The sequence below is a fragment of the Myotis nattereri genome (genome assembly GCF_964212035.1).
Source record: "Myotis nattereri genome assembly, chromosome: 16".
In the NCBI taxonomy this organism is placed as follows: Eukaryota; Metazoa; Chordata; class Mammalia; order Chiroptera; family Vespertilionidae; genus Myotis; species Myotis nattereri.
This window is the reverse complement of record NC_138091.1, coordinates 24,024,647-24,049,061: the sequence shown is the minus strand read 5'-3', so window position 1 is coordinate 24,049,061 and position 24,415 is coordinate 24,024,647. Positions and strand designations below refer to the sequence as shown.

Here is a 24,415-nt window from a genome sequence, read left to right as displayed (position 1 = left end):
ATGAATGGAAAAATTAGAGAAAAAATGTTTAATTTTAATAAGTCCAATTTATCTTTTTTTTAAAAAAATTTTATGTGCTTTTGATGTCATATCTTAAAAACTGTTGTCTAATCCAGGGTCATGCAGATTTTTCACCTGTGTTTTCTTCCAAGAGTTTTTAAGTCCATTTTGACTTATATTTTACTAGAGGCCCAGTGCACAAAAATTTGTGCACTCAGGGTGGTCCCTCAGCCCGGCCTGTGCCCTCTTGCAGTCTGGGACCCCTCGGGGGATGTCCACCTGCTGGCTTAGGCCCGCTCCCCGGGGGAACGGGCCAAAGCTGGCAGTCAGACATCCTTCTGGCAGCCCAGGAGCCCTCGAGGGATGTCCACTTGCCAGTGGGGAGCAGGCCTAAGCTGGAGTCAGACATCCTTAGCTCTCCTGTGGAGGAGGGAGAGGCTCCCGCCACCACTACTGTGCTGGCAGCTGGCAGCCTGGCTTGTGGCTGAGCAGAGCTCCCCTTGTGGGAGTGCACTGACAACCAGGGGGCAGCTCCTGCATTGAGCGTCTGCCCCCTGGTGGTCAGTGTGTGTCATAGTGACCAGTCATTCCCAGTCATTCTGCTGTTAGGGTCAATTTGCATATTACCCTTTTATTATATAGGATATGTGGTGTGAAGTAGAGGTTCAAATTCATTCTTTTGAATGTAGATATCCAGTTGCCTCACCAACATTTGTTGAAAGTGTTGCTGCATTTATCAGTAGTTTACTTCTTTTTATTGCTGCGAATAGTATTGCATTATGTGAATATACCACAATTTTATTATACATGATTTGTTGGTAGACATTTGTATTTGCAGTTTGGAGTTATCTGTACTAATAAAAACCCTGGGTGTAACATCACAGCCAGAAGTCCGACCAAGCAGAAGGAAGTCAGCACTGCAGGGGTTGTCTTGGAAACGGCTGCACCCTCCCCCAGCTGTTTCCCAGAGCTGTTCCTGTAAGGGTGGGGTTTGAGGCAGGAACCCACCCTCGAGCATGGAGGCATATCTTTATAAAGTGTGCTGCGCCAGCACGGTCAAGGGTGAACCTGAGTGGGGACGGCTGAAAGGCTTAGAAAAGACAGACAAGAGAATGAAATCTGGGTCGGTGGGACACTGCTTCTCTGAGAGACAGTGACCACACCCACAGCCATGTCTTTATTTTATAGCAGATGCCATGAGGCAAAGTAAGGGTGTGACCAAGATGTTTACAACATTTGCCTGGGTTTCAATCCTACTCAACTACATGCACCTGAACTCTATCAAGCCTACATCACTCAGGCACGTGGGGCCACATGTTTGGACCATAGGTTCAAGCTTACAACTATAGCTGTTGGCTATAATTGTGCTGGGAGGGCCATGCCCTCCAAGCTGGGACTTGCACGTGGCAATGAGAGGACTGTGCCCTCTCATCAGTCCAAGGCTTGAACCTGTCCAAAACACTGTAGCCGCTCCCCACAATAAAGTTTTAATACATTATATTAGAGGTGGTGGTGGTGGTACTATTTTAATCACAGGAATTGCTGCAAATTTACTTCTCGGTGGAAGAACCTTTCATTCCCAATATGAATGACCAATTCCATGAAATGAAACTTCAATTTCTAGACTTGATATAAACAGTGAAGTTGCTAAAACTATTAAAAAGGCCCAACTTCTCATTATTGATGAATGCATCATGGCATCCAGTCATGCTGTAAATGCCATAGACAGATTACTAAGAGAAATTATGAGTCTGAATGTTGTATTTGGTGGGAAAGTCCTCCTTCTTGGAGGGGATTTTCGACAATGTCTCAGTATTGTGCCGCATGCTATAGGATCGGCCATAGTACAAACAAGTTTAAAGTACTGTAGTGTTTTGGGATGTTTCAATAAATTGTCTCTTAAAACAAATATGAGATCAGAGGATTCTGCTTATAGTGAATAGTTAGTAAAACTTGGAGATGGCAAACTTGATAGCAGTTTTCATTTAGGAATGGATATTATTGAAATCCCCTGTGAAATGATTTGTAATGGATCTATTATTGAAGCTACCTTTGGAAATAGTATATCTATAGATAATATTAAAAATATATCTAAACATGAAATTCTTTGTTCAAAAAAATGAGCACGTTCAAAAATTAAATGAAATTTTGGATATACTCGATGGATATTTCACACATATTTGAGTTATGATTCCATTGATTCAACAGATGATGCTGAAAAGGAAAATTTTGCCATCAAATTTCTTAATAGTATTACTCCTTCAGGAATGCTGTGTCATAAATTAAAATTGAAAGTGGTGCAGTCATCATGCTATTGAGAAATAATAATAAATGGGGCCTTTATAGTGGTACCAGATTTAACATTAACGAAGCTGAAGTATTAACAGGATCTGCAGAGGGAGAGGTTGTTCTGATTCCAAGAATTAATTTGTCCCTGTCTGACACCAGCCTCCCATTTAAATTAATTTGATGACAGTTTCTGGTGATGCCAGCATTTGCAATGATTATTAATAAATCACAAGGACAAACTCTAGACAGAGTAGGAATATTCCTACCTGAACCTGTTTTCACACATGGTCAGTTATATGTTGCTTTCTCTTGAGTTTGAAGAGCATGTGACATTACAGTTAAAGTTCTAAATACTTCATCACAAGGGAAGTTAGTCAAGCACTATGAAAGTGTTTTCACTCTTAATGTGGTGTACAGGGAGATATTAGAATAAGTTTAATCACTTTATCAGTCATTGTTTGCATCACTGTTGTTTTTATATCATGTTTTTGTAGTTTTCATATCATGCCTCTGTTGTTGTTATATCCTTTTGTTACTATTTATTAATAAATTCACATATTATTTTCATATACATTTTACTAATTTCATCTCTCACACTTCTATTATAGAGAAAGGGCAAATAGCAATATTAAAATATCTCCGCTAATTAATTCCCTTTTAATGTGCACGAATTTCGTGCACCGGGCTACTAGTTATGAATAAAGATGCTGTGTACAAATATTTTTGTGTGCCTGGTGCTTTCATTTCTTTTGAGTAAATGATAACTATTTAAGAAATTGTTCTATCATGTGTAAATGTTAATTTAACCTAATAAACTTCTTTTAAACTGTTTTCCAAAATGGTTATACCATTTTACACTCCCATCAGCAATGTAATGAGTTCCAGTTCCTCATGTTCATTTATCAAATAATAAAAATATCATGGAAAATAATACAAGAACAAATAAATAGTAATATAAGAATAAACTATGTATTTTGCATATTCACAACTATAAATCTACTTTTGCCCCACCCTATATTTTGTATAAGTAACTCTGATATGGATTTCTTAAAATGGGATTTTTGTGTGAAATGGTAAGTGCATATTGAATTTGCTAGATTTTTCTGGACTTTTCTCCATAGAGTGTGTACTGTTTTTATATTACCACTACTAATGCATGAGAGAGCATATCTCTCTTCCATCCCACCATCAGCATGTGGTGAATTTTTGTCATTTTGATAGGTACAAAATGAAATCTTAATATAGTTTATTTTGTATTTCTCTTACTTTGAGTGCTGTTGAACAGATTCATATATTTAATGGTTTCCTTTTTTTTCTTTGAACTACCCATATCTCTGCCAGGTTATAGAAACTATATATTAAAGATATCAGGTTATTGTCTTATTGTTTTTTCAAACATACTATGGGTACATCTTGAGTGCATGTATTTAATAGTCTGTGTATTTTGGTCCATTTTGCTGATGGGCTCACTGCATCAGGATTAGATAAATTTTTAAGAACTGATACATATTAGGTTATTAACCCTTTATAAACGTAAGTTTCAAACAGTTTTCCCAAATTCATTTGTCTTTTTATTTAGACTCGCAGTGGTTCTCAACCTTCTGGCCCTTTAAATACAGTTCCTCATGTTGTGACCCAACCATAAAATTATTTTCATTGCTATTTCATAACTATAATGTTGCTACTGTTATAAATCGTCATGTAAATATCTGATATGCAGGATGGTCTTAGGCAACCCCTGTGAAAGGGTCGTTCAACCGCCAAAGGGGTTGCAACCCACAGGTTGAGAACCGCTGGTTTAGAGTATCTTTTTCCATGATTCCTCAAGTTTTCTTTTTTTTTTTTTTATCATTAAATATATCACTTTTTCCCTATTGTTTGGGATTTGGATCATAGGCATGTTTCCTCCCTAATCACAGAGGAACTTGATCATATTTCCTTCTAGTACTTGTATAATTTCATTTTCTTAATATATCTTTATTGATTTTAGAGAGAGGAAGGGAGAGGTGTAGAGAGATAGAAACATCTATGAGAGAGAAACATTGATCAGCTGCCTTCTGCACATGCCCTATCGGGGATTGAGCCCGCAACCCAGGCATGTGCCCTGACTGGGAATTGAATTGGTGACTTCTTGGTTCATGGGTCAGTACTCAACCACTAAGCCACATCAGCTGTGCTAGTTTCATTTTTTATATTTGTATTTTTGACCCATATGTAATGCTGATGTTCAGTTTGAGGAACAGGTGTTATATTATATATATTTTTTCCCTAAATAGCTATTGGTGTCTCCCAGCAACTCTTAATTATGTGAAATCTAATTTTTTATCATGGATTTGAGATGCAGCTTTAATCCATTTAGCAGTAATATTTATGTAATTGGTTCAGTGACTTCACTAAACATGAGACAGCTACTTAAAAGTTACATAGGGGGCATGGGGCTATACTTTTAATAACTATAAAATGATAAAATTTTACACATTTCTTTTCCTTTAATTATATGATAAATTCCAAGGTACACATACGTGGATTTTTTTTTAACTTTCAGATTATTGATTTATTTGTCCTATTTTTATTATTGTACTGACAATGGTAACTTTGTGTTATCTTTTGGTATTTGGTAGAGCAAATGTTCTAATTTCCTCATTATTTCTTGTTTCTCTGATGTTTTGGATGGTGCTATCCTTATAAATTTACTCAGTCAACTATTAACTTTAATATTTTGCACATTATAGTCTTACTAGAGGCCCGGTGCATGAAATTCGTGCACGGGTAGGGTCCCTAGGCCTGGCTGGCGATCAGGGCTGATCTGTGGGGAGACTAGTGGAGTGCTCGGGGGCCCCCCACTGGCACCCAACTTGGCCAGCTTGGCATCACTTGCTCACTGGCCCTGTCCCCCACTGCTGCTGCAGGTTGCCTCCCTCTGTGAGGTGACCGGTGGGGCGATTGGGTGGCTCCACACTGGCACATGCCTTGGCTGGCCTGAGGCCTGCAAGCTGGGGGCAGCTCCTGCATTGAGCGTCTGCCCCCTGGTGGTCAGTCCTGACTGGTCGTTATGCCAGTCATTCAGCAGTTTGGTCGATTTGCATATTAGGCTTTTATTATATAGGATGATGTTTGTCTAGTAAATAATTGTGGAATTTGGATCATTGTTAGTGGTGATAAAGAGAGAATAATTAAGTATTTCTTTGTAGTTCAACAAATATTTATGTAATATTAACTGTAGAAGGAAGGATGTAGGACAGAGAGGCAATACGAAAATGAATGAGACACATTGTGCCCACCTGTCTAAGGGAGAGAGTGAAATAATTGCAATATAATATAGTAAATACTGCAGGATTTTTTGAAGCATGAAGGGAGAGTGACCAGCTCTTCCTAATAGAGTTAAGGTTTTATGTTATATCTAAACCTTGAAAGATTTTCAGTGGGAATTTCTTAAGCAGGTAAGAAAGGATATGGAACTTGAAAATTTTAATGTAAAATAAGGGTACAAAGTTATTAAATAAGGTCTTGAGTAACATTGAAGATTTTTTGTATAGGTAGATTATTAATTCCATTTTATATGGAATTTAGTCCAATCTCATTTTAGGAATGAGAAGTTAAGTGACTTTCCTATGGTCATATATTCTTGAAAGAACTGTAATTAAAGCACTTTGTTCCATGCAAATTCCAGAGCAGGGAAGTTGGTAAAAGTATATGGTGCAGCCTTGAAAGTATGTTAGAAATGGAATACAAATAACAATTAACAAATACTGTTTTTATTGCAGTGCAGTGTTAATTTAGGGAGGTACAAAAGACATGTAAATGTGTATTATTTAGTTATGAAAGTTTTCTAGCAAGAAGTAAAATTGGTTCAGTGACTTCCTAAAAGTGAGACAGCTGCTTAAAAGTTATATAGGGGGGCCCGGCCAGCATGTCTCAGTGGTTGAGCATCGACCTAAGAACCAGGAAGTCACAGTTCGATTCCCAGTCAGGGCACATGCACGGGTTGCAGACTTGATCCCCAGTGAGGGGTGTGCAGGAGGGAGCCGATCAATGATTCTCTTTCACCGATGTTTCTATCTCTCCCTCTCCCTCTCTGAATTCAATAAAAATACATTATGAAAAAAAGTTATATAGGGGACATGGGGAGAATTGGCTAGAACTTAATTTTCCTTAGAAGTCTTGTGAAATCAATTTTGGAGTTTTTTTCTTCAAATTGGTGAATTTAAGCAAGTTAAAATAGCTAATACAGTGGTTCTCAACCTTGGCTGCACATTAGAATCACATGGGAATCTTTTTAAAATCCTGATTTCTGGGCCTCATCCTCCGGAAATTCTATTTCTTTGTTACTAATGTCGTGGCCCCACCCCATAACAAAGAAACAGAATTTCCAGAGGATGAAGCCCAGAAATTAGGATTTTAAAAAGATTCCCAGGTGATTCTGATGTGCGGCCAAGGTTGAGAACCACTGAGCTAACATTTAATGTAGTGCTTACTGTATCAGAATATTAATCTGTGCTTATATTTAATAACTCATTTAAACCTCACAACTACTGTGTAAGTTATTCACTTTACAGATTAGGAAAATGAGGCTACCCAAGTCACAGTTTATAAATAGTGTTGTCAGGATTCATATCCTGGTAATATCATTCCAGAACCCAGCCTTTTAATTATGAGAGTCATTTTTAAAATTGGATAATATGATACAAAGGAACTGGTAGCAGAACTACCAGGGAATTTACTATAGTGTTTACTTATCTCACAAATCAGATACGTTAAAGGCCATATTTTGTATAAATCAGTTTTAGGGGGAACCAGTGTCTGTGTTAAATTTATTACTTTCTCCCATTGCATTTTTACTTTGGAATGACTATATTAGAGTTGATTGAAAACTGGCATATAGTATCTAAAAGGAAAAGAAAGATAGCTTACTGAATTAAATATTTTGTGTATTTTCTTAAATTTGAAGATCAGTAATAGACGGGATTCTTCTGTTTTTAGAAACGTACTATAGGTACATCTTGAGTTGTGCATGTTTTTAATAGTCTGTGTATTAAATTAATATTTATCTAATCCTCATTACATCAGGATTAGATAAATATTTAAGTATTGATACAGAAAATCTTTCAAGATAAAAATATTTAACTTTATTTTTTTTAAATATTTAACTTTAGAAGTGTAAGTATAGTATATACTTATATGCTAGATATAGTCGGAATTTTTTTTTTTTTTTTTAAGCATCACAGGTGATTCAGATAATGAACCAGGTTTAGGAACTACTGTATTAGTAGGCCGTACTTCCTTCTTAGTGAATTTCCAGACCCGAGATGATTTTATATGGGCTGTTAGAAAATAATTTTACACTAATTATTATTAGCAGCTTTTGCTTTCCCTGACTTTTTTCTTCTTCTCTCATTTCTCTACAATAGGTTATGCCAAAGTGGCTTCATTCATACAGATGAACCAAGGATTGGGATAGCAAGTACAAAATTAGAATCAAACAGCTGATTGCCCAGCAGGATGCCATCAACTAACAGAGCAGGCAGCCTGAAGGACCCTGAAATTGCAGAGCTCTTCTTCAAAGAAGATCCAGAGAAGCTCTTCACAGACCTCAGAGAAATTGGCCATGGAAGCTTTGGAGCAGTGTATTTTGTAAGTGTTAAAGGCTTACTGTCAGTGACCAGTAAGCCTTTATATTTACTTAATATCCAGTTCTGGCAGAGTAAAAAACAATAATACAAAGAGATATAGGCCAGAGTACATTTTATGGTCACTTGAATAGATGTGTGTGTATAATATGAGAATAGTTTTATTTATTGAGCTTCTTGGATTATTGAGAAATTCGAAAGAATATTATTTTGCTTTACCTTACATGTTTAGAATTTTTTTGAAATATATTTTTACTAGAGGTCTGGTGTACGAAATTTGTGCGCTTGGGAGGTGGGTGTCCCTCAGCCCAGCCTGCGCCCTCTCCAATCTGGGACCCCTTGGGGGATGTTCGACAGGGGTCATCCCTCTTACAATCCAGGACTGCTGGCTCCCAACTGCTCGCCTGCCTGCCTGCCTGACTGCCCCTAACTGCTTCTGGCTGCCAGCCTGATCACCCCCTAACCACTCCCCTGCCAGCCTGATCAACACCTAACTGCTCCCCTGCAGGCCCGATCACACCCAGCTGCTCTTGCCTGCCAGCCTGATTGCCCACACTGCCCTCCCCTGCTGGCCTGATCGCCCCCAACTGCCCTCGCCTGCTGGTCCGATAGCTCCAACTGCCCTCCCCTACCAACCTGGTTGCCCCTAACTGCCCTCCCCTGTAGGCCTGGGCCCTCCCAACTGCCCTCCCCTGCAGGCCAGGTTGCTCCCAACTGCCCTCTTCTTCTGACCCGGTTGCCCCTAACTGCCCTCCCCTGTTGGTCTGATCACCCACAACTGCCCTTCCCTGCTGGCCATCTTGTGGCCATCTTGGACCACATGGGGGCGGCCATCTTGTGTGAGGGCGTGATAGTCAATTTGCATATTACCTCTTTATTATATAGGATTAGTTTTAGAGAGAAAGGAAGACGAAGAGAGAGATAGAAACATCAATGATGAGAGAGGGAATTATTGATCAGCTGCCTCCTGCACACCCCCTGCTGGGGATCGAGCCTGCAACCCAGGCGTGCAGCTTAACCAGGAAATGAACCTTGATCTCCTGGTTCATAGGTTGACACTCAACCACTAAGCCACATAGGTTGAGCACATATTTAGAATTTTTAGCTCATTGTTCTATCACTTGTATTGCTATAGAATTAAACATTGCAGAACACTTGACTTCTGTAAAGTCCCAAACAGAGTCTATTTAGTGTTGTGAAAATGAAGGATTATTATTTGGCAGAAGAATATGAACCAGTATCTTTTTCCTAGTGTGTATGTGTGTACTTTATGCTAAAAAGAAATCAAATAACCATTTTTAAGTATATAGTTTGTGGCATTCATTTTACTCACAATGTTGTACAACCATTACCACTATTGATTTTCAAATTTTTTCATCACCTCAAACAGAAACTCTGTATCTATTAGCAATACAAATTTCTCCCTCCACCCAGCCCCTGGTAACCTCTAATCTACTTTTTCTCTATAATTTGCCTATTTTAATATTTGATATAAATAGAATCATATGATACTTGTTACTTTCATGTGTAGCTTATATCACTTACAGTGGTTAGCATCTCTTCACAGGTCATCCATGTTGTAACATCTATTAGTAGTTCATTCCTTTCTATAGCTGAATAATATTCCATTGTGTGTATGTACTGTGGTTTGTTTATCTGTTCATCTATTGGTGGACACTAGATTGTGTCCACCTTTTGGCTATTGTGAATAAATGCTACAGTGAACTTTGGCATACAATTATTTCATTTCCTGTTTTTAAATTTTGCTGTGTTCCTAAGAGTGAAAATATCAGATCACATGTAATACTATGTTTAAGTTTTTGAGGGAATGCCAAACTACATCATAGTGTCTGCACTGTTTCCATTACCACCAGCAGGTAGCAGAGTTCCAATTACTCTATATCAGTGATGGCGAACCTTTTGAGCTCGGCGTGTCAGCATTTTGAAAAACCCTAACTTAACTCTGGTGCCGTGTCACATATAGACATTTTTTGGTATTTGCAACCATAGTAAAACAAAGACTTATATTTTTGATATTTATTTTATATATTTAAATGCCATTTAACAAAGAAAAATCAACCAAAAAAATGAGTTCACATGTCACCTCTGACACACGTGTCATAGGTTCGCGATCACTGCTCTATACCCTCACAAATGCCTATTTTATTTTATTTTGATTGTAGCCTTCCTAGTAGGTGTGAAGAGGTATCTTGTGGTTTTGATTTGCATTTCCCTAATGACTAATAATGTTGAGCATGTTTTCATGTGCTTATTGGCCATTTATATATCTTAGGAGAAATGTCTATTTAAGTCCTTTTCCCATTTTTTTAAAGTTAGGGTTTTGTCTTTGTTGTTGATGCCTCAGGGTTCTTTATGTATTCTTTTTTCTTTATTTTTTTATAACTATATATATATATTTTATTCCTTAAAAAATATATTTTATTGATTTTTTACAGAGAGGAAGGGAGAGGGATAAGAGAGTTAGAAACATTGATGAGAGAGAAATATCGATCAGCTGCCTCCTGCACATCTCCTACTGGGGATGTGCCCGCGACCCAGGTACATGTCCTTGACCGGAATCGAACCTGGGACACTTGAGTCCACAGGCCAACGCTCTATCCACTGAGCCATACCGGTTAGGGCTCTTTATGTATTCTTAATATTAAATTTTTATCAGATACAGAATTTGCAGATATTTTCTACCATCTTCTAGTTTTTCTCACGTTCTTGAAAATGTTTTTGATGTGCAAAAGTTTTAAATTTAGATGAAGACCAATTTATCTGTTTTTTTCTTTTGTTGTTTGTATTTTTGGTGTCATATCTTAGAATTCATTGCCAAATCCAGATTATGAAGATTTACCCCTGTGTTTCCTTCTAAGAGTTTTACATCCATTTTGAGTTAATTTTTGTACGTGTTGTGAGGTGGAGGTCTGGCTTTATTTTTTTGCATGTGAAAATCCAGTTATCCTAGTGCAGTGATGGCGAACCTATGACACGTGTGTCAGGTGACACGCGAACTCATTTTTTTGGTTGATTTTTCTTTGTTAAGTGGCATTTAAATATATAAAATAAATATCAAAAATATAAGTCTTTGTTTTACTATGGTTGCAAATATCAAAAAATGTCTGTATGTGACACGGCACCAGAGTTAAGTTAGGGTTTTTCAAAATGCTGACACGCCGAGCTCAAAAGGTTTGCCATCATTGTCCTAGTGCCATCTGTTGAAGAGATTATTTTTCCCTCATTGCATTTTCTTGACTTCCTTGTCAAATCAATTAGCCATATTGTATAGGTTTATTTCTGAACTCTCAGTTCTATTCTCTTTGTCTGTATATTCATCTTTGTGCTAATATATCACCATTTTGATTAATATGGCTTCGTAGTAAGTTTGCAGTCAGGAATAACTTCGTTCTTTTTAAGTATAATTTTGGCTATTTTTGGCCCCTTGTAATTCCATATGAATTTCAGGATTGGCTTTTCCATTTCTGTTAAAAAATATGTTGGAATTTTGATAGGGATTGCTTAAATGTATAGATCATGTTTGTAGTATCGGCATCTGAATCAGTGTTAAATTTTTCTTTTTTTAAAAAAACAAATTCACATTTTATTTACGTCGAAATAAACTGTACAAAATTGACTTTCTTCACCAAAAATAACAGCAATATTTTCTGTATTATTCCTAGATAAGCTACAAAACACATTTTTGTAGATTGTCTAGGACTAGGTTTTGCTTATAAATCAAGACGAGGCAGTAGATGTAATCATGAAAAAAGACAGAATAAAACAGACCAATCTGTTGTCAGTATCCATGGCCTCTGATCCTGGCTTGACCATGAAACAGAAGTGTTCAACATATACTTGCTAAAAAGCTTATGAAGATATAGGCTCAACAAAGGAATATAACAGCCACACCCAGATGTGGAAGGCAGGTTCTTCCTTCAATGTTTAACAGTAACTTGTTTAAGATTATCGAGTAAAGACAAAATTTACACTGAAATCCTTGTTTGGCAAGCTCACGTTTCTTTCACTCTCTGGTAATTTAACTGTTCATTACAGATTTTTAATAGTAAATTTAAAACTCCTGCTATTCAAAGGTTAGTCGTGAGCTTCACGCTTTCGTCCATTTTCATAGCGTTCATTCTCAACCTTCATCACAGGAAGAATACATAGGACCTTCAGCAGTGCATAAACATTAGGGAAAAACTTGATGTCTGGCAGGTGGAGGGCTTCATAAATGGTGGTTGGAAGCTCTATATCTTTTCCTCTGTGTTTCCACTTGTGAATCAATGTTAAATTTTTCAATCCACGAACACAGAATGTCTTTCTAAACATTCATTTAGAGATTCTTTAATTTTGTTCAGCAATGTTCAATGTGTGTTAAACTTCATTGCTTAAATGTATTCATCAGTCTATTATTCTTTTAGATACTGTTGTAATTGGAATTACTTGCTTAATTGCCATTTAGATTGTTCATTGTTGCTGTATAGAAATACAGCTGATTTATGTGTATTGATCTTTTTTATTACTTATTTTTCAATTACAGTTGGCATACAATATTATATTAGTTTCAGGTGTACAACATAGTGATCAGACATTTATACCCCTTACAAAGTGATCAATCCATAAGTCTAGTACCCATCAGATACCATAGTTATTAAAATAACTATATATTAATTAAATTAATAAGTAATTAACACATTAATTATGTTGTACTTTACAACTCTATGACTATTTTTATAATTGGAAATTTGTAAATTTTACTCCCTTTCACCTTTTCACCCATCCCTCCACCTTCATCCCTTGTCTGGCAACTGTCAGTTTGTTCTCTGTATCTATGAGTTTGTTTCTGGGTTTTTTGTTTATTTTGCTTTTTAGATTACACATATAAGTGAAATCATATGGTATTTGCCTTTCTCTGTCTGACTTATTTCACCTTGCATAATACCTTCTAGGTCCATTTGTGTTGCAATGGCAAGATTTCTTTCTTTTTTTTTTAATGACTAGCTAAGTAATATTTCATTGTTTATGTGTACCTGTATACCACATCTTTTAAAAAAATATATTTTATTGATTTGTTACAGAGAGGAAGGGAGAGGGATAGTGAGTTAGAAACATCGATAAGAGAGAAACATCAATCAGCTGCCTCCTGCACACCCCCTACTGGGGATGTGCCCGCAACCAAGGTACATGCCTTTGACCAAAATTGAACCTGGGACCCTTCAGTCCGCAGGCTGATGCTCTATCCACTGAGCCAAACCGGTTAGGGCTACCACATCTTCCTTATCCATTTGTCTATCGATGGACATTCAGGCTGCTTTCATATCTTGGTTTAGTGTAAGTAATATTGCAGTGAACCTAGGGTGTGATCATATAGGTGTGTTTATTTCTGGATCCTCTCTTCTGCTCGTTGTTCTATATGTCTGTTTTTATGCCAGTATCATGCTGCTTTGATTACTGTAGCCTTTTAGTATATTTTGATATCAGGAAACATGCTACCTTCAATTATGTTCTTTCTCAAGATTGCTCTGCTTTAGCTATTTGGGGTCTTTTGTGGTTCCATGTGAATTTTAGGGTTTGTTCTAGTTCTGTGAAAAATGCCATTGGTATTTTAATAGGGATTGCACTGAATCTTCAGATTGGTTTAGGTAGTATGAACATTTTAATGATGTTCATTCTTATGAGCACCGTATTATCCTTCCATTTATATCCTCTTTAATTTCTGTCTTCAGTATGTTTTAGTTTCTGAGAACAGGTCCTTTACCTCCTTGGTTAAATTTATTCCTAGGTATTTTATTCTTTTTGATGCAATTGTAAATGGGATTGTTTTGTTCATTCCTCTTTCTAATAGTTCATTATTGATGTCTTAAAATGCAGCTGATTTCTAAATATTTTTTTTAATATATTTTATTGATTTTTTTACAGAGAGGAAGGGAGAGAGATAGTTAGAAACATCGATGAGAGAAACATCCATCAGCTGCCTCCTACACATCTCCTACTGGGGATGTGCCCGCAACCCAGGTACATGCCCTTGACCGGAATCGAACCTGGGACTTTTCAGTCCGCAGGCCGACGCTCTATCCACTGAGCCAAACCGGTTTCGACTGATTTCTAAATATTAATTTTGTGTCTTGTTACTTAATTCATTTATTAGCTCTACTAGTTTTACGGCAGAATCTTGAGTATATATAGTATGTCTACTGCAAAAAATGACAGTTTTACTTCTACTTTTTCAATTGAGATACCTCTTATTTTGTTTTCTTATCTGATTGCTGTGGCTAGGCCTTCTAATACTGTGCTAAAAATGGTGAGAGTGGACATCCTTGCCTTGTTCCTGATCTTAAAGAAAAAGCTTTCAGCTTTTCAGCTTTTTAATGAGTATATTAGCTATGGGTTTGTCATATATGGCCTTTACTATGTTGAGATATGTCCTCGCTGTCCCAAATTTGCTGACAGTTTTTACCATAAAAGGATGTTGGATTTTGTCAAATGTTTTTTCTACATCTATTGATAAGATCATATGATTTTTTAAAAATCCTCACCTGAGGATATTTCCTCCATTGGTTTCTAGAGAGAGTGGAAGGGAAAGAGGAGGGCAAGAGAGAGAGAGAAACACCAACATGAGAGAGAGACACCGATCAGCTGCCTTCTGCACGCACCCCTGCTGGAGCTGGGGAACCTGGAACCAAGGTACATGTCCTTGACCAGGAATCGAACCCTTGACTCTTCTGTCCATGGGCCGACGCACTCTAACCACTGAGTATAACTGGCCAGGGCTGATCATATGATTTTTATTCTTCATTTTGTTGATGTTGTGTAGCATATTAATTTGATTTGCAGGTATTGAACCAACCTTGCATTCTAGGAATAAATTTCACTTGATCATGGTGTATGAACTTTTTAATATTGCTGAGTTTGATTTGCTATTATTTTGTTGAGGTTTTTGTATCTATGTTTATCAGGGATATTGGCCTATCATTTTATTGTTTTGTAGTGACTTTGTCCAGTCTTGGTATCAGGGTAATACTGGCCTTCTAAATTGAGTTTGTGAGCCTTCCTTCCTCTTCAGTTTTTTGGAATAGCTTGAGAAGGATAGGTATTAATTCTTCTTTGAATGTTTGGTCAAGTTTATCTGTGAAGCCTCTGGTCAAGGGCTTTTGCTTGTTGGAAGTTATTATTATTACTATTATTATTACAGATTCGATTTTGTTAATAGTTATTGGTCTGTTCAGATTTTCTGTTTCTTCCCAATTTAACCATGGAAGATTGTGTGTTTCTAAAAATATATCCAGCCCTAGCTGGTTTGGCTCAGTGGACAGAGTGTCAGCCTGTGGACTGAAGGATCCCAGGTTCGATTCCGGTCAAGGGCACATGCCCGAGTTGCGGGCTTGATCCCCAATCGGGGGCATGCAGGAGGCAGCCAATCAATGATTCTCTGTCATCATTGATGTTTTAATCCAGTGGTTCTCAACCTTCCTAATGCCGCAACCCTTTAGTACAGTTCCTCATGTTGTGGTGACCCCCAACCATAAAATTATTTTCTTTTTTAAAAAAATATATTTTATTGATTTTTTACAGACAGGAAGAGAGAGGAATAGAGAGTTAGAAACATCGATGAGAGAGAAACATCGATTAGCCGCCTCCTGCACACTCCCCACTGGGGATGTGCCCGCAACCAAGGTACATGCCCTTGACCAGAATCAAACCCGGGACCCTCGAGTCCACAGGCCAATGCTCTATCCACTGAGCCAAACCGGTTAGGGAATTATTTTCGTTGCTACTTCGTAACTGTAATTTTGCTACTGTTATGAATCGTAATGTAAATATCTGATATGCAGGATGTATTTTCATTGTTTGCGACCCAAAGGTTGAGAACCGTTGTCTCTCTCTCCTTCTTTTCTCTCTGAAATCAATAAAAGTATATTAAAAAAATATATATATGTATCCATTTGTTACAGGTTGTTCAATCTGTTGGCATGTAATTGTATTATTTCCTTATATTTCTGTGGTGTCAGTTTTCACTTCTTGTTCATTTGTGATTTTATTTGAGCCTTCTCTTCTTTTTTTCTTGATGATTTGCAAATATTTTCTCCCATTCCATATATTGCTTTTCACTTTGCTGATTCTTTCTTTTGCTGTACAGAGCTTTCAATTTGAGGTAGTCCCACTTACTTATTTTTGCTTGTGTTGCTTGTGCTTTGGGTGTCATATTCAGAAAATTGCTCCCAAGACCAGTGTCAAGGAGTTTTTTTTCTCTGGCTTATCGTTGTTTTCATTGATGTGTTTTACATATTTATATTTGATGCAGTCACTAATATAGCTGGACATAAGTTTATTGTTTTCTATTTGATTTCTATTTGTCCTATCTGTTCTTCCTTTATTCCTCCTCATTCTTGTCATCTTTTGCATTAGTCAAGTATATATTGTTATTTTTGTTTTAAAGTATAGGTTTTATTATTATTCACATATGAGGAAGCCAACAGGTCAGGTAATAACTGCCATTGAAAGATAGTTTGTGCTCTGGCCACTGTGGCTCAGTGGAAGAGCCTCAGCTCATGCACTGAAGGGTCACAGGTTTGGTTCCTGGTCAAGGACAGTATTTGGGTTGCAGATTCGTTCCCAGTGTGTGTGGGAGGCAACCAATTGATGTCTCTTTCTCACATCGATGTTTCTCTTTCTATATCCTCCTACCTCCTTCCACTCTCTCTAAACATCTATATCCTCGGGTGAAGATTAACAGTAAAAAAGAAAAGAATAGATATTTTGTAAAACTCACAGATCCCAAGGAAAGGAAGTACACCATGCCAAAAGGGGGGCACATGAAGAAGTACTGGTTTAGTTGAGGAGGCAGAAGAATCAAGGGAAATACATGGGCAAGAACCTTTATTGTGATTTCTGTGGGAAGGAACGGGAGTGGCAGGAGTATAGAGGCTGTCCCTAGTTGTCCATTACTTGGCCTATGCCGATTAGATCGGGAGATGGGGGTTCAGAGTGTGAGTCATTGAAGATAATCAGCTCTGGATTGGTGATTTGTATATGTAAGATGTGCTTGTTTATTCTCTCTAGTCTAGAGTCTAGGAATTAACCAAACCTGGGAATGGCAGACCTTTTTTGTTAGCAAGGCCCCAGATGTCAAATTATAGTACACAAAAAGACATGAGTAATACAAGTTTTAACTCTATTAACCTTTTGATAATGTATTTTTATTATTCTGTTACCATAGCGATTATAATGGCTATATTCTTGATTTACTTTAGTTAAATTGGCACTTTTACCACTTCTCAAATACTAATGTAAAAAATGCTCAGTATCTCAACTCTGTCTTTCAGCTTTCTTTTTGCAATTTTTCTTGTATATCTTCTAAAATATTTATTGGGTTCCCATTTTGTTTGTTTTTTAAAAAGTCTCTGGCAACTCCAACATCTGAATCCCCATTGGGTCTGTTTATATTTTTAGTTTTTCCCTTTTCAGTATTTGGTCCATTTTTTAGAATGACATAATTTCTTAAAAATACACTTTTATTGATTTCAGAGAGCCAGGGAGAGGGAAAGAGAGAGAAGAGAGACATCAAGGATGAGAGAATCATTGATTTGGCTGCCTCCTGCATGCCCCCTACTGGGGATTGAGCTTGAAAACAAGGCATGTGCCCTGAGGAGGAATCGAACTCTGACTTCCTGGTTCATAGGTCGATGCTCAACCACTAAGCCATGCCAGCTGGGCTGCATGACATAATTTTTGATTGCTTCATTCTAAAGGAGAATTTTTAGATGTTCTGAATGATGTTATTTTTCTTAAAAACAGTTGTTGTTATTATTTTGGCAAGTTGATAAAATACTGGTGAATCACCTTGAGAGGCTTTGTTTTAACCTTTGTTAGGGCTAGTTGACATCAGTTTTCCCTTATTAGTAGATCTTGGCCCTTATTCTTTTCTTTTTTTAAATTTTTAAATTGTTTATTTTTATTGATTTCAGAGAGGAAGGGACAGGGAGAGAGATAGAAACATCAATGATGAGAGCGAATCGTTGATTGGCTGCATCCTGCACGCCCCCTACTGGGGATCGAGTCCACAACCCACACATGTGCCCTTGAGTAGAATCGAACCCGGGACCCTTCAGTCCACAGGCTGACACTCTGTCCACTGAGCCAAACCAGCTAGGACCTTGGCCCTTATTCTTAAAGCATGGCTCTTCTGGAATCCCAACTGAATTTCAAGGCTCAACCATTTTAGTGGGTTTGAATTCCCACCTCCATCTCTCTAGCTCTTCTTGTCTTCTGAAAGCTCTGTTAATCGCTTTCGTTTTCCAGCTGCCTGTTTTTTGCTGAGTTTTTGGGAGTCTTATGCAGATATATACTTGGGAGTTTACTATTTACTTTGCAGATTTTTGAGCTGCTTTTCAGCTGTCTTTTCTAAGATTGTGCCTTTTAAATTCCAGCCACTTTGGAAGCTCCTGTCTTTGGCCTCTGTCTCTTTGGACTCTTTTCCTCTACAACAAATTCAGGCATGAAGCTGGAGTAAATTTACAGCTCACTTTATATACTGTTCTTCTCTGGAGGATTCTAGTCTCTAAAGTCTTGCCTGCATGTGTTGCTCTCTGATAGTTTCTGATAATTGTTTTACATAGATGCCTGCTTTATGGTTAATTTGGGCTTTAGGAATGGTCTAGCACAAGCATCATGGCAAGAATTAGTATTTAAATTTCCTTTAGTTAATATTATTTGCATGGACTTTTCATATGTCCTTCTGTAAAAATATGTGTTTTTGGAGTTTTGTTCTTTCATTGTTACTGTTGAAAAGTATAACATTTCAGTAGGCTCTCTTTAGACCTTTCCAAATAATCTATCTAATGGAGAAAGTAATATTATTGTCCTTTTCCTTTCATTAAAGGGGCTGAATTAAATCACATATCAGCAAAATATCAGTGGTTTAACATTTTAAATAAATAAAACTATAAAATTGGATTATCCCAAATCCAGAACTTGTCAGTAGTCTTTGTTGAAGTGTATGACTGGTGTAGTTATGTTTTGAGTTAAGGTTGTAGTGGGAACTAAGGATATGATCAGCGAAAGGTAAAAAAGAAACACAAGTGAGGACTCTCGAGGAGAGCCTCCTCCACTATACTAAAAATGTGAGCCTTATTCTGAAGTTTTGAGGGAAGTGAGGTACAACAGAAATACTGTCTTTCCATTTGTGATATAGAAAGTTTATTCTTACTGCAGTGTGGAGAAAAGATTGCATGTGCCAAAAATCAAGAAGAAAGACTGATTATGAAGCTTTTGTAATAATTTAGGAAAGAAATGCTGAGGGCTTAAACTAGATATTGACAGTGAGGGTGCAGAGGTGAAAACACATTTAAAAGTTTAAATTGATAGCATGAAGAGAACTTGCTTTTCTAACAAGGTAAGAAGGTGCACATTGTATTTCCTCACCCATGGAATAGAATTTTTTTTTTGGGGGGGGGTGTGATTCTCTAGTGCTTGGACCTTCTTATGCGATAGTTTCTGGGTGGTTTTACCCAGGCTGGGTTATTTCAGAGAGCTGTGGTTGATAGAGGATGTCCCATAGTCCCAGAAGTAAGGATTAACCAGGGCAACAAAAGCAAATTAGTGTAAGCTAGTTATCAGGATCTGGCTCTGGAAAGACCTGGTGATTAAACACAATGTTCATGATCCTGGATTGGAAAAAATTCCTATAAAGGATATTACTGAGATAGTTTGTGAAATTTGAATATGGATATATATATATATATATATATATATATATATATCGAATAATAGTGTTATATCAATGCTAAGTTTCCTAAATTTGATAATTGTACTGTGGTTATTCAAGAGAATGTTGTTATTCTCAAGAGATATATGAACAAGTATTTTGGAACTAAGAGTGAGAATGTCTACTTATATCCTCTTCAATAATAAAATAATGATAATGTAGTGAAAACATTATATATGTTGAGATAGAGAGTCTAAAAGCAAATGTGGCAAAATGTTAACCAAGGATTATTCTATGGTAGGAGTTGGAAACTACAGAGCCCTTGGGCCAAATCCAGCCTGTGAACTGTTTTTGCTCATCTTTCAAACTAAGAATGGTTTTTACATTGAAAAAAGAATAAGGATATGCAACAGAAAAAGACCATGTATTTGGCTCATAAAGCCTAAAATATTTAATATCTCGCTCTTTATATAAAAAGTTACTGACTTCTGACCTAGTGGTAGGCGTAAAGGTTCACCATGCTGTATCAACTTAGCATCATGCCTGACAGATTTGTATAATAAAATTAGGGTGGGAAACAAAACAAAAAGCTGACTTAGGAAGTTAGGAAATTTAGGCTCAGGTTAGGACAACCCCAGGTATACTGCATGAAAGCATAGAGGAGGAGTCTAGAGCAACTGCTCTGAGCAGGTGTTTTCTGTTAACTGTCTCGATGTTTGGGAAACAGTGCACCATGTAGATGAGTAAATTTTGAATGTACCCCAGAATTGAATATTTTTGCTGTAATACCATTTCTAAGTCACCAACCTTTGTATTTTGTGGTATCAAATAAACCCATGTGGGAGTGTGTTTATGTGTTTCATGTGTGAGTATATGTACATGAATGTGTGCTTCTGTATTTATGTTTCTTCTCACTTTAACAGGGCTAAATGTGCAGTGTCTGTCTATAGTGTATATGGAGGAAAGAACCTCTTGTCAAATTTTTTAGATTAATAGTTCTTATAACATATCTCTGAATTTTCATTAATTGGCAGTAGGGATCGCATTAAATTTAAAAATACTCTTAATTGAGCCAGCTCTGGTGGTTGTCTCATCAACAAAGTTAATCAAGGACTTGTAGCTTAAGTATTTGAAACCAGAGTCAGATGTCTAAAAGGATCCCTATCTAGATTGCCAGGAAGATAAACATTCTCTTTTATTTTCCAATACCTTAAATAGAACCAACATGATGTCAATAGATGGGCCACAGAACAGTGGCCTGGGAAACAGGTAGCTTGCCAATAAATGTGGCAGATCTTGTATGATTATAGCACGAAGTCATTTATTTATTTTATGAAAGTTTTTTTCTTCATTTATAAATTTTCTAAGATGTTACCAACCTGTATTTTTTTTTTTTAATGTATATTTTTACTGATTTCAGAGAGGAAGGGAGAGGGAGAGAGAGATAGAAACATCAATTGATCGGCTGCCTCCTGCACGTCCCCTACTGGGGATTGAGCCCGCAACCCACGCATATGCCCTTGACCGGAATCGAACCCGGGACCCTTCAGTCCGCAGGCCCACGCTCTATCCACTGAGCCAAACCAGCTACGGCCCAACCTCAATTCTTTAGGGACTTGGCAAGTTGTTGTTTTTTTTTTAAAAAAAATATATTTTATTGATTTTTTACAGAGAGGAAGGGAGAGAGATAGAGTTAGAAACATTGATGAGAAAGAAACATCGATCAGCCGCCTCCTGCACATCTCCCACTGGGGATGTGCCCGCAACCCAGGCACATGCCCGTGACTGGAATCGAACCCGGGACCTTCCAGTCCGCAGGCCGACACTCTATCCACTGAGCCAAACCGGTTTCGGCGCAAGTTTTATATTTTTGATGGTTATAGCATTTTTTAGTGTTATTAAAAAAAAAGTAATAAGTATACAAAAGAAGTATAGAAAGACCATCTACATATAATTAATTGATATTGTGATTTCAGATAATTCTTTTTTAAAAACATTTTTGTTGATTTCAGAGAGGAAAGGAGAGATAGAAACATCAATGATGAGAGCGAATCATTGATTGACTGCCTCCTGCACACCCACATTAGGGATTGAGCTAGTAACCTGGGCATGTGCCCTGACTGGGAATCGAACCGTGATCTCCTGGTTCATGGATAGATGCTCAACCACTGAGCCATGCCGGCTGGGCTCAGATCATTCTTATTAGTTCATTAAAATAGTTCCCAGAAGGATCTTCACAGACAGTATCCTGGTTTGAAACAAAATGATTATATATGTTTTCTTTTTTCCTAGTCACTGCTTTCTTTTCTTGACAGCATCATTTGTCTTTAGGCCTATAGCCAATTTTGTCTTTACTCTTTTATTCTCAGGCAGTGACTACAGATGACATGTAATGTTGTGCTCTTCTTTAGTTACTTATAGCTCTTTTAATTCTGTCCTACATTGTATTTTTGTCTGTATATATACACTTTTAAAAATTTTTCTTTCCTCTCCTGTTATCTTATTCCACTAGAATGTCCCATTCTCTTCAGTTAATTTATTAGTATTAATCACTTCAAGGAAAGTGTAGAAATCTTGGTTCTTCTCTATATTCTTTATGCTAGCCTTGTTTTGTGTATTTCAGCTAAATAATTATACACCTAACATTCAGTTTCATAATTTTCACTTTAACCAGACATATGTATGTTAAAGAATCTTAAGAGCAAGAATAGTTTTTAAACTTATCCACATATTTACCATGTTACACACAACTTAATTGTTTACTTTGAAAAATCCCAAACAGTCTACAAAAGGACTCCCAGAACTAATAAATAAGTTTAATAAGGTCGCAGGATAAAACATCAGTATACAGCCCTAGCTGGTTTGGCTTAGTGGTAGAGCGTCAGCCTTTGGACTGAAGGGTCCTGGGTTTGATTCCGGTCAAGGGCACATGCCGGGGTTGTGGGCTCGATCCCCAGTAGGGGGCATGCAGGAGGCAGCCTATCAGTGATTCTCATCATTGATGTTTCTATCTCTCTCTCCCTGTCCCTTCCTCTCTGAAATCAATAAAAATATATTTTAAAAAAGATCAATATACAAAAATCCATTGTATTTCAATATGTCAGCAGTGAACAAGTAGAGTTTCTTATGTTTTAAAAGTACTATGTATAGTACACCCAAAGTGAAACACTTGAGTATAAATTCAGCAAAAAGGTACAAGACTATATGCTGAAAACCATAGAACATTGATAGAAAAAATGAAAGACCCAAATAAGTGAATATATATACACAATATTTATTGGAAGACTAAGTGCTGTCGTGCTGTCAGTTTTCTCCCAATTGATGTATAGATTCAGTGCACTCCCAATAAAAAATCCAGCAAGCTTTTAAAATAAATATTGACTAGCATATTTTAACATTTTGTAGAAAGGCAAAAGAACTAACGTAGCCAAAACAATTTTGAGAAAGAATAGTTAAGGAACTCACTACCTGATTACAACAGCTTACTATAAACCTGCAGCAATTAAGATAGTATGATATTGTTGAAAGGATAAATACATAAATAAATTAAACAAAATAGAGTAGACATATACCCACACAAATACAGTAAATTGACTTTTTAAAATAAATCTTTATTGTTGAGAGTATTACATATGTTTATCTGATACCACAATAATAACCCCCCCACCCCATTGTCATCCTCCACTCGGTTCCTGCCCCACTTTACGCTCATAGGTAATGCATATATGAATATAAATTTGTTGTTTAATCTCTTTCCACCTCCCCTTCCTTCCCTCTGAGGTTTTTTAGTCTGTTCCATGTTTCCATGCTTCTGGTTCTATTTTATTCATTGTTTTATTTTGTTCATTAGATTCCTTGTTTGTTCATTTGGATTTTTAGATTCCATTGTTGGTAGATATATATGTGTTGCCATTTTATTGTTCATATTTTTTATCTCTTCTTTTCCTCTTTTTCTTCCTCTTCCATTTCTTAGAGAATACCCTTCAGCATTTCATGTAATACTGGTTTGGGGGTGATGAACTTCTTTATCTTTTTCTTGTCTGTGAAGTTCTTTATCTAACCTTCAATACTAAATGATAGCTTTTCTAGGTAGAGTAATCTTGGTTGTAGGTCCTTGTTATTCATCATTTTTTAAAAAATATATATTTTATTGACTTTTCACAGAGAGGAAGGGAGAGGGATAGAGAGTTAGAAACATCGATGAGAGAGAAACATTGATCAGCTGCCTCCTGCACACTCCCTACTGGGTGTGTGCTTGCAGCCAAGGTACATGCTCTTGGCCGTAATCGAACCCGGGACCCTTGAGTCCGCAGGCCAACACTCTATCCACTGAGCCAAACCAGCTAGGGCTCATCATTTTGAATATTTCTTGCCACTCCCTTCTGGCCTGCAGAATTCCTGTTAAGAAATCAGATGACAGTATATGGGTGCTCCCTTGTAGGTAAGTAATTGCAATACATTTTCAATATCTTTCTCTCTCTCCTTCTTCTGGCACCCCCGTGATGTGAATGTTAGTACTCTTGAACATGTCCCAGAGGTTTCTTACGTTATCTTCATATTTTTGGTTTCTTTTTTTCTTTTTGCTCTTCTGATTGGATGCTTTTTGCTTCCTCATGTTCCAAATCCCTGATTTGATTCTCATCATCCTTTGCTCTACTGTTGAATCCCTGTAAAGTACTCTTTATTTAATTTAGTGTATGCTTCATTTCTGACTGTCCTTCTTGATGCCCTTGATGTTCTCACTAAGATTCTTGAAATTCTCATTAAGCTCCTTGAAGCTCTCATTAAGATC

The 24,415-nt window shown here is 37.1% G+C and overlaps 1 protein-coding gene across 1 annotated transcript in view; it reads left to right on the top strand.

Moving 5' to 3' along the window:
• TAOK1 (TAO kinase 1) overlaps positions 1 to 24,415 on the top strand; it is a 111,787-nt gene that overhangs the window by 17,853 nt on the left and 69,519 nt on the right. The window contains exon 3 of the mRNA XM_081109557.1: positions 7,698 to 7,920. Coding sequence (XP_080965683.1) covers positions 7,789 to 7,920 — 132 coding nt within the window. The 5' untranslated portion in view covers positions 7,698 to 7,788. The remainder of the gene's footprint in view (positions 1 to 7,697; positions 7,921 to 24,415) is intronic.